The 14,604-nt window shown below is 44.9% G+C and overlaps 2 protein-coding genes across 2 annotated transcripts; both read right to left on the bottom strand.

The window, feature by feature from the left end:
- Positions 1-994: 994 nt before the first annotated feature.
- c1qbp (complement component 1, q subcomponent binding protein) lies at positions 995-3,845 on the bottom strand. The gene is made up of 6 exons (XM_069700747.1): positions 3,438-3,845; positions 2,720-2,870; positions 2,549-2,639; positions 2,302-2,397; positions 1,813-1,938; positions 995-1,723 (listed from the first exon to the last, which is right to left on the bottom strand). Exons 1-6 carry the CDS (start codon positions 3,691-3,693, stop codon positions 1,574-1,576), a joined length of 870 nt encoding a protein of 289 aa, XP_069556848.1. The 5' UTR covers positions 3,694-3,845; the 3' UTR covers positions 995-1,573.
- Positions 3,846-4,038: 193 nt separating this feature from the next.
- dhx33 (DEAH (Asp-Glu-Ala-His) box polypeptide 33) lies at positions 4,039-11,940 on the bottom strand. Its single transcript, XM_069700739.1, has 12 exons — positions 11,600-11,940; positions 11,193-11,353; positions 10,339-10,566; positions 10,070-10,240; positions 9,418-9,603; positions 9,158-9,269; positions 7,828-7,987; positions 7,500-7,588; positions 7,280-7,407; positions 6,954-7,157; positions 6,753-6,839; positions 4,039-6,292 (listed from the first exon to the last, which is right to left on the bottom strand). The coding sequence occupies exons 1-12, from the start codon at positions 11,808-11,810 to the stop codon at positions 5,984-5,986; spliced, it is 2,046 nt and encodes a 681-aa protein (XP_069556840.1). The 5' UTR covers positions 11,811-11,940; the 3' UTR covers positions 4,039-5,983.
- Positions 11,941-14,604: the final 2,664 nt, after the last annotated feature.

The raw sequence follows: 14,604 nt of genomic DNA, 5'->3' as shown, positions 1-14,604 counted from the left end.
ACTTCTGGCTTCAAGAAAGTGAAAAGAGGCTTTCTGACTACAACAGGACAAATATCAACAGACGCCGTATAAATCCAGAATAACCTACCTCAAAAAACACAAGCTGAAGCTTTTAGGTTGAAATTTCCAATCAGATCTCCTTAGAGGACAATCACATTCAGTGCCTGCATGTTAGATGTACTTTAGAGAGGATAGTATTTTAGCTTCAGAGGTGTCAGCAGTTGAAACAAAGTACATTTACTGAAGAACTGAAACACGCTGCAGCTACTTGAATCTAAATTAAGAGTAATTCAATTTCAAGCTACTTCATTTCTATTCCTTTAAAACAACCTGCTTGTCTAAACTGTAATGTGTTTACATTTTATGTAGTTAAAGTAATTACAGATTACATGTAAAAATATAATCCGGTGAAAGAATAGAATCCCTTGTTATAGATTAAACTGTACCAGTATATAATGTGATTATAATTAGCTCCACGTTGACAACTTTGAAATGCCGATTACACACTGATGCTTTTGTAATTATACCAATTACATACTCGACACTGTCTGTTGCAATTGTTCAATAAATTTACTATTGGTACTTCCAAAAAAATGCATTTTCAAAAGTACATTTTTATTGCGGTGCATAAAATAGTGTTGTCAAAAGAAACTGTAAATGATTTCAGCGCTTCTACCAGCATTGCTCAAAGCTGTAAAAAAATTAAAATGAATGTTAACCGTTATTTATCCAGAGTTTCACTCAGGAGGTCACGTCTCTATCAGGACGCCTTGATCTCATTCACACCTGGAAGCAGCTTCACTGGACCAGCTGGGAGTTGGTTACTTTGCTAAAGGGCACAACGGCGGCGCTGACGGAGGGACACGCAAGTGTGTTACTTTCTGGTCACAAGCTGGCTTCTCTCTAAGCTTTAACACAAGACTGCAGTTGGTTACAAAATGTGTAAAGGCCACATGATCTGATTCACTTGGTGTAAAAACTAAACAAATCCATCTTGTATCAAAGTGTTTTATTGGAGACCAAGCTTCCATCCTCTTAGCACGCTGATCTTTGCCATTCAAATTCAGACTTTATGGTCTGACAGAGTCAAGTCAATATGAGCCAACATGAACTCTCTTACTGGGCGGGACAGAAGTAAGAATCACAGCAGGTTCGTCAGGCTGTGAAACCAAAGTCTGTCCCGTGGATGTCTTCTGTTATTGGCTCGAGAACAGTTGGGACTAAAGTGACTGGACCGTGTTAAACCACTGCAGCTGAGACGGCAGCTCTACCATTGATGATCATTTCTAAACATTATTAAACATTATGTAATAACTGCGTTATCTGTGGCTTTTATATATTTAATTTAAACTATCTGGCTTAAGTTACAGGAAAATAAAGTCATATTTTAACAGAGAACACATTCGCTGATGTGACACGTGCGCACCGTCTCAGACACTGAAGCGGGTCGGCATCAGTCTGTTTGGGGCGCCAAACGTACATCGATCAACCAGCGCTTTAGTCTCACTGCAACATCGGACATGACATCGTGATGTGTGTAAAAGAAAAGATCAATTGAAGCTTATGTCTAACTTTAATTACATTTGACAAAGCCTTGGAGGTCCTCCAGGAACTTGATGTACTCTTGATGCTCGATGGCGGTGCTCAGCTCCGTCAGTTCGTCGGCAAAGGTGTTGTCAACCCCGCGGTCAGCCAGGAAGTCCATCAGGTGATCGTACAGGGCCTGAAAAACAACACGGCAGTCCTCAGCTCACAACACCTGCTATTCTTTGTCTTCCGTTAGTATTTTCCGTTTCTGGCGTCAGCTCTTACCCAGTCCAGGGAGTCTGTGTTGAGCGTGTAGCTGGTCTCCTTCCAGTCCGAGTCTCCCTCCGGCTGGAAGCTGACCTCCCGGATGGCAAAGATGTCGCTCTCCTCCTCACCTTCACCGTGACTCATCTACAAAATGCAAATCCAGTTTTTCTATTTCACCGAAACACTTGAGACATCCGAGAGGGTCAGAGACCAAACTGGTGTCGCAGCAAAGCCCGTTTATACACCCGTGGGTCCACGACAGCACGCGTCAGTGTCATGACCTCTGATCTTATGCACTTTTGTCCTCTGTCAAATGTCCTCTGTCTCGTGACCTCCTCCTTTCAACCTTGGTCATACGTTAGCGTACTTTTCTCGCCAAGACGAAGCAAAACACGACACTGAATCCTGTGATGGACTGACGCGTGTTTCATGTTGTGGTGTGACGCCGGGCTGCAGCTGTTTCTGACGATGTTACACATCTGTCGTGTTTTCTTTAAATTTGTTTACCTCGTCTTCAGGAAAATGGCAGTCGAACACCAGGGAATGTTTCGCAGCCTGTTTTGTTACTTCCACGACGAAGTTGGGCGTCGACATAATTTCTGGCTGTGAAGGGAAACACAATTTGAACTGATTTATTATTCACATTTCATAGTTAAAGGATCCTTGATCCTTCTTGCCAATACACGGGTGATATTTTCACATGCATCTTTTACACTGTTCGGTGGTTATGGTGGGAAGGTTGGCCGAGGCTCACCTCTTCTTCTGCTGGTTTCTGCTGTCCTTGTTCCGCCTCTTCCTCAAAGTCAGGAGGGATGCTGTTGTTGATGTTGAATGTGACGGCGACTCTGTTCAGAGCAGATACACCGTGAGCTTATTCAAGTTCAACATGTTGTCATCAATCACCGAGTCATCGCGGCAGCCTTACTTTTCTCCAGAAACAGTTCTTGAGAGTTTCACCTCTGTGCCGTTCATCTCCATTTCCCATCCTCCGGACATCTTGGGAAGCGTTTTGCTTTTCTGGATTTTCCTCTCTTCTTTGATTTCATCCGACAGGAAGTCACCGAACGCTTTGTCCCCTGTTGGTAGTGAGCGACAGGTTACACGAGTTCATCATGGGGAGCCGGTGCTCGTCTGATCATATTAGTTTATTGACTACTGAAATCAGAAACTCAACACTCTCCAACATGTTTCCAACACATCATGAAGACCGTCTTAGTTTGCTTAACATCACAGGGTATAAAGGACTGATCATATAGTAGAAGCACCACATCACTAGAAGTCCACGAGTGACTTTTTTTTTTAGCCTCAAACTCACGAAGCTGTACATGATGTTAACAATGCACACAAGAGGGATTCGTTTCTGACTCATCGTTTCATTAGTGAGCTCTACTTCTCATCCTCTCTCAAGATGAAGACCAAGTCGTTCAGTGAACAGGATGCTGGTTTCTGGCTTCACGTCTTCATGCAGGCAAGAAGCAAAAACGAGCTGACGAACTGCTGCACGTGTTGATAACGGAGAGGAGTCCCGCTAAATCGGGTAACGTGGTGAAGTCTTGTCCACGCGGCTGACGTCAGGCTCAGCTGGTCACCGTCGTTAGCTGGCCGGCTAGCTTTTATGGAAAAACGTGCAATTCAAACGTTACCTTCCGTGTGCAGTCCTCCGCATCCGCACGACACCGACGGACTCAGCACTTTGGCGCTGAACAGTTTGGGCCTGTATCCCGACGAGGCTCCGTTATTGCTCAACATCCACAGAGACCGGGTGAAGGGCCGAGTTGTTGCCGAGCTCGGAGAGCATCGCGCCGGGCAGCTGAGCGGCAGAGCTCGGTGAGCGGCGGCCGGCGTGGCCGAAGATAGGCGGACTGCGGCTCCCACCGCGCGCACGACCGACTTCAGCATGATTGTGTGAAAAATACTAAGACGTGTAACAACAGAATAAATGAGTGAGCCGACACACACACACACACACACCGAGCGCAACTACCTCTGTCACTGCGGAGCCTGGAAGCTGCCGACAACACGTGTGGAAGGACACATTGACCTACCGTAACGATGACCTCTGCGCCGGAAGTAATACTTGAAAAGCGAAAGAAATACACCAGATATTTTCTGTAGCTTTTACACAATATATATATATATATATATAAAGTCACAAATACGATTTATACAATATCAATAATGGATCAAATATAACCCAATTAAATAAATTAATTAAAAATTAAAAAAAAAAAAAAGTATGGGTCATGTTAACCGACAACCCAAATCAATGAGCGCTCCATGTGGCTCCAAAAAACACGACGCTTTTTTACCTTAAATCTGCCCTCAGCAATGACTGAAAGGCTTATATTAGTATTTCTTCCCCTGAAACATCAGTTTAAGTCCATGACTCCCTGCATGTGACAGACATTAAATGCAGTAAGAGACATGGGGAGATGAAAATTAAAATAAAATCAGTATCATCACAACAAGGACCGCCTGTTAGTGTCTAATATAATCAGATTAGTTCCCTCAATATCTGCTGCAACACCAAATCCTTACCATAAAATCAACAGTATACGTGCTCATTCTGTAGCACAGGGTTGCATCAGTCTAAATACAATTTGTTTTACTGCAATGAGGCGAATCAGTTGCATCATTTAGACGTGAAGCCCAGCTACCACAAGATGGAGTTGTTTTACATGTTGTGAACAATATTTATTCACAAATATTGGATGGGTTGGCCAGCAGACATAAGCACATAGTTATTTTTATACAAGTGAAATCTACCAGTTGTAAATAATACCAAGTAACAAAGGCCATAAGTCTTTAAAAAGGATTATTATTTTGAATCTGTACTCATTTTTACTTGTGTTGGATAGGTTGATGGATTTTTTTTTTTTAATCATAAATTATAGGAAGCGTGGTTATGTAAGACTAACAAATCATATCATGTATCGTCAAATCATTAAAGGCATGCATTTAATCTTATGAACTCCATGCAGGCATGTAAAGTACATGCAAAACTTAACTGATGCACTTTTACTGATGAACCACAGGGGCAGCACGATGTCAGAGAGGTTCAACCACTGAAAGTACAGCATCGTCTGACGAGTCTCTCCAGCCACCTCGGATGCATTTGGCGTTTGATTACAAAGTTAGAAATTGTTAACGCAATTTATTCAGTGTTTATTGTACAATCCTGAGTCCAGTGTAAAAAAAAAAGGAGGAGCATCCAAACTATTCCTCAACATGGTGTGAATTACATTCTACAACGTATGGAGGACCTGAGGGATCCGATCGTTGACGATGATCTCCGTGCATTGCATACATTTGCTGTCAGCATACATGTGGTTAATGTGTGTGGGGGCGGATCTGGGCGGCACACAACAGCAAAGAGGAGAACCTGGAGAATAAGGCATGCTGCTTCTCCTCACGTGCATGTTATTAGGTGAAGAAGTGGTGACAGTTGTAGATGAGAAAAAGAGCATGCACAAGATAACAAGGCAAGTGCTGCATGTGGTCTATCCAGGTGAAGTCATGTCACTGTAACATGTGAAAACCTTACGTTTGAACTTAAATTTGGGTGTTTTTTTATGGGTTTTTTTTTTTTGTTTGTAGATTCAGACAAATCTTCTGTCTTTGCATATAGAAAACCCGTGAACGCCACGTTGTATAAACCCAGAACTACATGGTGGGAAAGCTTAAGACAAGACCGTGTTTGGTAGCTTTTGAAAAGCTAATACTTTAGAGGCAAAGTCCTCACTCTTATTCAAAAGTGTCCTTAAAAGAACAGTCACTAACCAATCAGCAATAGCTTTCTGAATCTTGTTAAGTACAATCCATTGTGAAGTGAACATATGAAGAGTCCTGTGCTGACTGTGCTCCTATGAAATTATCTGTGCTGCTAAAATGCATGCAAACGCTGAGAGAACTGAAGCACAGCACCTCGAAAAGAATCTCCTTTCAAGGTGTTCAACGTGGCTGAATGGTGAGATGAAATTCTATCAGGCAACGAAATACCGCTTATAAAATCTGACGTAGAGTCTGGAGGAAGTTGTGAGGCCTCAGTGCAGATTCCTGCTGCAGTGACACATGCCAGCTGCTTGTCAACTGGGAGGTAGTTGAATCCAGACGAGTTTACCACGCAGAAAATATCTCCATCCAAAAAAACACACGGTGATCTGAGGCAGGTGTCCTGTTTCTCCATTGGTTAGCTCTTGGGGAGGTGGAGCTTGCGGCCAAAGTACTCGGGCGCTGCGTCCAGCAGCCAGTCGGCGTCCACCAGACAGAGGTCCCTCATGTAGCAGCGGGAGGTGTGCAGCAGCTCGTTGAAGACCACGTACGCTGGCTTGGCCTGGAAAAGGACGGAGGACGGGTGGATGGCCACGGGCTGGTGGGTGTCCAGGGCCAAGTAGCTGCCGTCGGGTTGGAGCTCCGCAGCGTTGACAAACATCCCGTGGGCGAGGCAGCGGCGAACGTTCCCCGTTTCCGCTCCACATGACTCCAGCTTCAGATTCAGCTGAAAACAACAGGCGGTCAGTGATCAGTGAGGTCCGATGAGCTGCTGAGATACAACAGTGGGACCGAAACAACTGCCAGGATGAAAACACATGATAGCGTGACACATCTCCAGGTGGCTGTTTAATCAGGCAAATTTACACGTAACAACAAAAACAAATAGAAAACCACGTCATTAGAATATTTTTCGTATCACATCATGATATCATAATCGTGTCTTTGTCTTGGTTCTTCATGCCTGCAGACACGACTAAGGAACGGCAATTAACTGAATGGTTACAAATTAGACTTAACGGGACTCCTCTCAGTTATCATCACGTGTAGCAGTTAGTCAGGTCGTTTTGCTTCTTGCCGGCATGAAGAAGTGAAGTGATTGGCCCTTTAAAAATACCTTAAAATGTTCTCATAAATAAGCCTTGCTCAGTTTATTGTTTAGTCGAAAGAATCAAGCAGATGTTTACCTTAAGGCAGATTTCTCTGAGTTGCGCCTGGACCTCTTTCACCAGACCCATGTTCCTGCTGTTGACGAAGTTGTCCCGACACCACTCCTGTAACAGCAGACACGGAGCAGATTATAAAGTGGAGCAGCAGCAGCAGCAACATTTCAGCATCATCTGCTTGGTCACATCCCAATCATTTCCTCCTGATGCAGCCAAACCTACCTTATTACCACTGACTTTCTTGAACGCTCTGTAAATGTTGAGCAACGACATGTGGTCTCCTTCGCTGGAGTTGAACTTCTTGCGCGCGGCGAGCACCTCCTCCCGCCGGGCCGGAGGGTTGTACAGTACGGTGTCCACCGACAGCAGCGACACGATGCTCAAAACCTCGTCTGAGCACGAGTAGTCCGGAGACAACAGGATGGTCTGTGGGGCAAAATGACCCGTGTTATTTTGCATGCGAGCCATGCGCTGCTGTGGGATACCGGCGGCCGCTTTACCTTTGGCTGGATCTACAAACAGATCAGAGCAGAAGCAGCACTTCTTACCTTGGCATATCTGGGCTCCAGAGGGAAGCTGGCCATCTTCTTCCCCAGAGCGGTGAGGAGAACCTGCCCCTCCTTCCTCTCCACAGCCCCCAGCAGCTCCAGGTGCTCCACGGCAGAGCGGACGGCCTCTGGGATAAACACGACACGACACGACACGTTACTGCGACTAACTCCGCGTGAGCCGAGGCGCGCAGTGATTCATGATCAACGGCATCGTTACCTGGAGAAGGCTTGGACATGAAATCAAAATTCATCACATCTGGAATCCCCAGAGCCATGAGCTGCAGCATCACACCGGAGAGGTTACACCTGTGGGACAGGGAGGGACACACACACACACACACACACACACACACACACACACACACACACACACACACACACACACACACACACACACACACACACACACACACACACACACACACAGGAGAAGAACAAGGCCATTCAATCACACTGACCTAAATAAATCACTTCTGCAGAGCAGCACACGCGGCACTGAGCTCATTATCCGTGTTCTGTGCGAGGAAACACGGCGACGTCTTTACCTCTGGATCTCAGGCACAGTCATGGGGATGAGGTTGTCAAACTCCTGCTCGGTGTAGAGACGATAGCAGGAGCCGGAGTCCTCCCTGCCGGCCCGGCCCGCTCGCTGCCACGCCTGCGCTTTGGAAACCCGCTGCACCGCCAGCACCTCCAGACCGCTGTCTGAGAGCCGCAGCACACGGGAACAACACAAAAACAGCGTCACGAGTACGTCGCGTGGGAATTGTTGACTTCAACATCACGTTTGATCCTCGTTAAAACGGTGCCTATCGTTAAACCTGATCTACGACGACAAATGACACAAAACATGACTGACGTTTTGTGGTCGTTTTCATAATTTCAATGGATTTAAATGAAACAAAAAAACAGATCAGTCACATGGAAAAGGTCAGTACACCTCAACATCTACAGCGTTGGGTATCGTTCCAAAATGTTTGATCCTAGTTTTTTAATAAAAAAGAAAAGCACATGACAGTTTGGAGTAGCTAGAATTGACATATGTCCCCTAAACGCCTCGCGTGGTATCAGTAGACGTTAGCTGTGCCTCCAGTTACAGCAGTGAACGCAACTCAGACAGCATGTGACCAAGATTTAGTTTAAAAACAGTGAAATAAGGTGTCCTAATGTAAGATTTATAAAAAAACAACTTTGTTTATTCATTTATTTCTTTATCAATCAATACCTGACATCCGTGTATTGATACAATAGTTCCACGCAAAATATCACCTTACTTTACTGTATTGATTTTCTCAACCCACACAGTCGCATTTTATTCCTGCAGCTCGTGGAGTTCTGACAAGTTTACATTTAGTCATGCAAAAGTTCCTAACCTCGGGGTTGCACCCTCCAAAAAGGTCCCAACATAAATCTAAAAAGTTAAAATCAAATCTGCTGCTTACATTTTTGGGGTATTTTTCTCAAATCTTATAGTAAATCATAAAATAATTTGGCCTTTTTGGGTCCCAAAAGGTTATTTAAGTGAAACCCTATGAGAAGTTTAGAGGGGGAAATTCTCTTTAGTGGAACTGCTAACAACTCTCAGAAATCTGAAAATGTTATGACAACTTTTTCAAAGGGGCCACAAGTCAAAAAGGTTGATGCTCTATTATATAAGTGTATCATGTTTTATTTTATGTAAAAATCTTAAACAGAAAGGAAGTAAAACCGTCTCTTAAGCTGTGAGATAAATTAAAATACACAAAATTGCCCTCTGAGAAGTTCAAGTGAAATATAGCAGCAAATGGAAATAATCAAGTACAAGCACTTAGCTACACGAGTATGAGTGTGTGAGTGTGTGAGTGAGTGTGTGTGTGTGTGTGTGTGTGTGTGTACCAGGATTGAAGCGTTTGGCCTTCACCATCCCCGTGTCGATGACGTATTTGATCCCAGAGATTGTGACTGACGTCTCAGCGATGTTGGTGGAGAGGATGACCTTCCTGCAGCCCTGGAGGAAGTGAGACAGGAGACGTACACGTGGTCGGAGGTGTACAACAATACCACATGTTTAAAACAGAAAGCCGTGTCGAGAGCGGCGGGGTCTCACAGTTCAGACATTGTTCTCTCGTCTCTTACGCGTTTGCTCTTCCAATTACCTTCGGAGCCGGCTGGAAGACCCTGAGCTGCTGCGCTGGGGGCAGCGATGCATACAAAGGGATGACGACCATGGGGCCACAGCCGTCAGGCAGATGCTTGGCGATGTCCCGGCACGTCCTCGCCAGAGCCTCGATCTCCTCCTGGCCCGTCATGAAGACTAAGATATCGTGGGACGGAGGTGCCTCCTGCACGCAAGCAACGACACGGACTGTCAGAGAGGATCAGCGCGGTGCACGCACACGGTTTACTCACAACTCTGTGAGCCTCGCAGGGCTGGAGGAGGAGGGAGGAGGGGGGGGGTCAAGTGGTTGTTTGGGTTTGATTTAAGATGGTTATTCCTCCGGTTGAGACAGATGGCCGCTCACCCCTGACCCTGGTCCTATCGGAGGTTCCTTCCTGTTAAGAGGGAGTTTTTCCTTCCGTCTGTCGGAGGTTTTTCTCCCTTAAAGAGGAGTTTTTCCCTCCGAGCTGATGTGGGAATTGTTGTATTGTTGTGTTTCTCTGTATAATGTTGTAAAAGTCTTGCTGTAAGGACTTTAATGTGTTAAGTGCCATGAAATAACCTGTATTGTGATTTGGCGCTGTATAAATAAAATTGAATTGAATAAAAGGCTGATACGAGAAACAAGAAGTTTTTCTCCTGCAGACTACCTGATGGATCTGGAAGACGGTGACCAGTGCAGCCTGCAGGTAGTCTGACTGCGGCTGCTTGGTGTAGTAGATCTGAATGGGATGCTGCCTCCCCTCCAGGTACAATACAGGGGACTTGTTGAAGTACTCGGAGAACAAATCCACATCCATGGTGGCCGACATCACTACGATCTGTGCAGGTGAGACAACAGAGGAGAGAGGGGGGGGGGGGATCAGGATCGGCACCGTGTTTACCGTGAACGTAACGGATCTGACTGCCGTCCTCGTACTTTCAGGGGAATCTTGTTGAGCTCTCTGCGCCGGCGCTGCGCGGTCTTCATCACGCCGAACAGCACGTCGGTGTGCACGGTGCGCTCGTGAGCCTCGTCCAGGACCACCACCGTGTAGCGCAGCAGTAAAGGGTCCCCGATGGCCTCGCGCAGGAGCATGCCGTCCGTCATGAACTTCAGCTTCGTCTCAGAGGAGGTGACGTCCTCAAAGCGCACCGTGTAGCCGACCTACAAAGACGTGACAGGAACATAGCGTTAAGGCTTCAGCTCAAACACCCGCCGCGGGCCGGTGTGACGTGTTGCTGGTAAATGAACTGGGAAGATGAACAACATACACACAATTGTGATTGATTATCTCTTTGTTTTAAGGAACACCCTACAGACACGTAGGGACGATTGATTCGGAATTTTGGGGGTGAATATTGATATTAGGGAGCACAAATATTCTGCTATCGATGTACTGTATTGGCCGATGTTGTTTCCCTACACTCAATATACGACATATTTAAACACCTGTATTTTGCAAAGGTCCCCAATGACACTTGTCATTAGGGGCAGGATATTTAACAGTTTGTTGTCCACACTGACATCACTGGACAGAAACAGTAAACTTCACTGCAAATTTGATAATCATTAAAAAAAAAAAAAAAAAAAAAACATTAGAAAAAACCCAATAGAACCATTTCTACTTCAGGCCATGCATTTTTCAGCAACACGTTGTGTATAAAAAGTTTTCATATCAGCCAACTTTTACACTGACACTCGTATATCTGTGACCAGCCAATATCGGCTGATAAAGCCAGCCGGCTGGTACATGGTCCGGGCTGAATGGGGAACGAGGCTGTTGTTAATACCAGCTTGCCAAGTTGAGTCCTCTTCTCCTCCGCCACCCTTCCTGCCAGCGAGATGGCAGCGACTCGGCGGGGCTGAGTGATGGCGATCATCCCCTGTCGCCCGATGCCGGCCTCGTACAGGTACTGAGGGATCTGAGTTGTCTTCCCTGAGCCGGTCTCCCCTGATGAATGACACAGAAGGGGGGTCACGTTAGAGACGAAGGGTCCATCTGGGGAGCAAGCATGACGTTTTTGTGAACAAGATGGTCACCTACGCGTGAAATAAACTCATTTATACGGGTTGACAAATATTTCTGAGAACGAGGATCCTAAACTAAAGCTGTGCTGTGACGTGTTACAGACACGTGTGGGCTCAGAGTGGACTTCCCCTCTGAGTGAGCGGCTAACATCAGCTGGGAGCACTTTACCGATCAGAATAGCGCTGTGAAGCTGCCTCAGCTGGTTCAGCAGCTGAGGTTTCGCCTGGTAGATGGGGAGCTGTTTCCTCTGGACTTCTAGCGGAGTGGTTGCATTTCCCTTCCGAGGCAGCAGCATTCCAGGTTTCTTCTTCTCGAGGCGGAAAAAAACGGACCCCGGCTTGAATCTTTTCGCCGGAGGAGGGTCGGGGTCGTGGGGCATGGTCTGGAGAAAGTGCCTGCGATAGCAAAAAACCTCTGCGGCTGTTTCTTGCGATTCTTTAATGTCAGAAAGAAAGCAAACAAAGTTTTGTCATGCTCACTGACGGACGGGGAGAGCGTCACTGCGGATGTTTTGCTGCCGCTGCAAAAACGTTCCCACGTGGTCAAATTCGGCGCAGATGTTTGACGTCATAGGATTGATGTGAAATTTGACCCGTTCCGAGACTGGCAGGTACAAAGCTCTGCTAAAGCAGGGATGTTCAGTACGTGATTGAAAGAAGTCAAATCTATTTGTTTGTCATTCTGGATAATGTTCGGCTCACTTGCTTTATTGGTGACGTGATTACCAACCTATTATCGTATCCAATTTTTTTTGTGGAAAATGTAAAAATCCCTAAATATAAACAAATAAAGCACAAAAATAAAGCTGGATACACCCATCATGATATTTATTTCCTTTTCATGTCTGCATTCACTGTCATATATATATATATATTTTATTATTATTATTATTTTTTTTTTAAACATGCGTTAAAATGACATGTTTGTTTTTGGTCTTCCCATGCCACAGAATCAAACCAAAACTAAAGACAAAGTCAGAAGGTGTATTATATTTCAGTGTTGTGCAACAGGAAACCACGCAGATTACATTAAAGCACTGTCATTTATTTCATGGGCAGTTACAGCAGAGCTTTTTTGTACTTTGTCAGTGTAAAAATTAAAAGCAGTCAATTGAGCATTCATCGTGTGATGGTAGAACCATTGGTGATGCTTAACATCTACAAAAAGCGTCAAGTATACAAGTTACACAACAGATATTTTTCATGTCACGGCAGGAAAACCACAAGTGTGTCGTAAAAACAATTGAATTCCATTTAGGTGAGTAGTACCAGGGAACTGGTGAAATAAAACAGGCAGAACCTTTATTGATTTCCAGTACGGGAAATTCAATTTGACACAGCAGCACAAGTGAACGTAGTTAATGTCAAAGAAAGATATTTAAATACATAAATCAGAAATAAGAAAAAAATATGTTAAATAAGGAATAATGGATACTTTAAATAGATCGATGTGCACATATTATTCATGATAAAATGCTCGAGAGTATACTGCATATAAAAGCCAAACAGCTTGGTCTGGATTCATACCGTATCTGTATACTATATACTGTATGTGTGATATCTTAGTGGTGACAGGTGACAGTTAAACTGTGGGTGGTGTATGGCTGTGAGTGGTGAAGTGTATGGTGCCGTGGCGTTCTAATGGTTAAAGGTATGAAAGAGCCCCCCAAGCGCTTCGAGGCACATGGCCGGATGAGTCAACAGCTGACGTGCCCGTGAGCTGCCTCAACTCGGCATAGAGAGGATGATGGAGTGTCCACGATAGCTTCGTGCTTTTACGCTTCGCTCTCATCCTCCTCTCTGACACTGCCTCCACACTGTCCGGCTCTATTCCCAGTACGGACCTTCCTCACTAGCTGGCCCAGTTTGTCGGCAGCACCAAGTCCAGATGCGGCCTCTCCAACATGCCACAGCGAAGGAGAAAACACTGGAAGGACATTCAAAGCAGCCTGGTCCAAACACTCAGAGACTCCTCAGAAATAACTGTCAGGGTTGTCTCACCAGCCCCGTTTGTTGTTGAATTGCACCCACTAGGAACTGCCCACCACCTTCACCAGCTCACCTGTTATGCAGCCGATGCTGAGCCGTGACATGTCTGTAGGCAGGAAGTAGATGAGAGCATTGCAACATCCCTTTATTGGCATGTGGGCTATGGAGGATGTCTAACATGTCTAATTACTATTAATTAAAAAGGAATGTGAGAACATGATACAAAACAGTTCAGATGTTCTGTAGTGCTCAAGAACCGAAATATTTAGGATTACACCACAGAGGTCAGTGTGTCAAAAGGTTGTAATTTTAAGCAACAGCGTTGGGGCAAAAAAAGTGTCCTCAAAAATCTACCGTGTGGCTTTTGAAGACTTACTTTCTGTTGAAAGGATTGCATTTGTCGAATTTACGAAACCAGTTCAAGGTAGATGAATACTGCAATACAGGAGATTATGTAAGCAATTCTTTTTAACGATTTGTTTGTTTTTGCATCCAGCCACCACTGATTATATTGTACCTGAGGCTGACCTGCACTTTGTAACTATTTTATTTTACTTTCTTCCTTATAGTTGAACAGATGCTGCAGCAACACACACTTCTTCATAGATTAGAAGACTGAGTCAGGAACCATCATGGACGACCTGACCGTAAAATGCTTCCTTGCTTCAACCTTGGAGTGAACTAATCTCCATTTTACGTAATTACTGCCAATCCACCCAATGTCAATATACACTGTCAATATCAACTAAGGTTTCAACCTGACACTCAAATTGAAACTGAGAGCTGTAAAGCTTTGAGTCGTATGTTTGTGTTCAAGGTTCAAAGACAAAAAGCTTGTCAGTCTTCTCTGTCATAAATGGCTGGAAATATTGGTCTGTCAGCCGGTCCACCACTTTGGTCCAAACTGAAACATCTCATCAACTACAGTATTTGATGGATTTCAGCTAAAGTTTGTAAAGACATTCAGTTCTAATCCTACTGACATTGGTGATCTCTCAGTTTTTCATTTGGTACCATCATCAGGATCAAATTTGCACGCCTCTGCGCCGACAATCGCTGAAGCTGGAGGCATTATGTTTTTGGCTTGTTGGTCGGTCCGTTCCTTTTCTCGTGAATGTAATATCTCAAGAACACCAAAAGGACATCTCTTCAAACTTGCCACAGATATTAATTTGGTTCCAAAGA

The sequence above is a fragment of the Brachyistius frenatus genome, unplaced genomic scaffold (genome assembly GCF_029030835.1).
Source record: "Brachyistius frenatus isolate BFR_SWC_R1_liver_20210118 unplaced genomic scaffold, ASM2903083v1 Contig_34, whole genome shotgun sequence".
NCBI classification, from domain to species: domain Eukaryota; kingdom Metazoa; phylum Chordata; class Actinopteri; family Embiotocidae; genus Brachyistius; species Brachyistius frenatus.
This window is presented reverse-complemented; position numbering and strand designations above follow the sequence as displayed.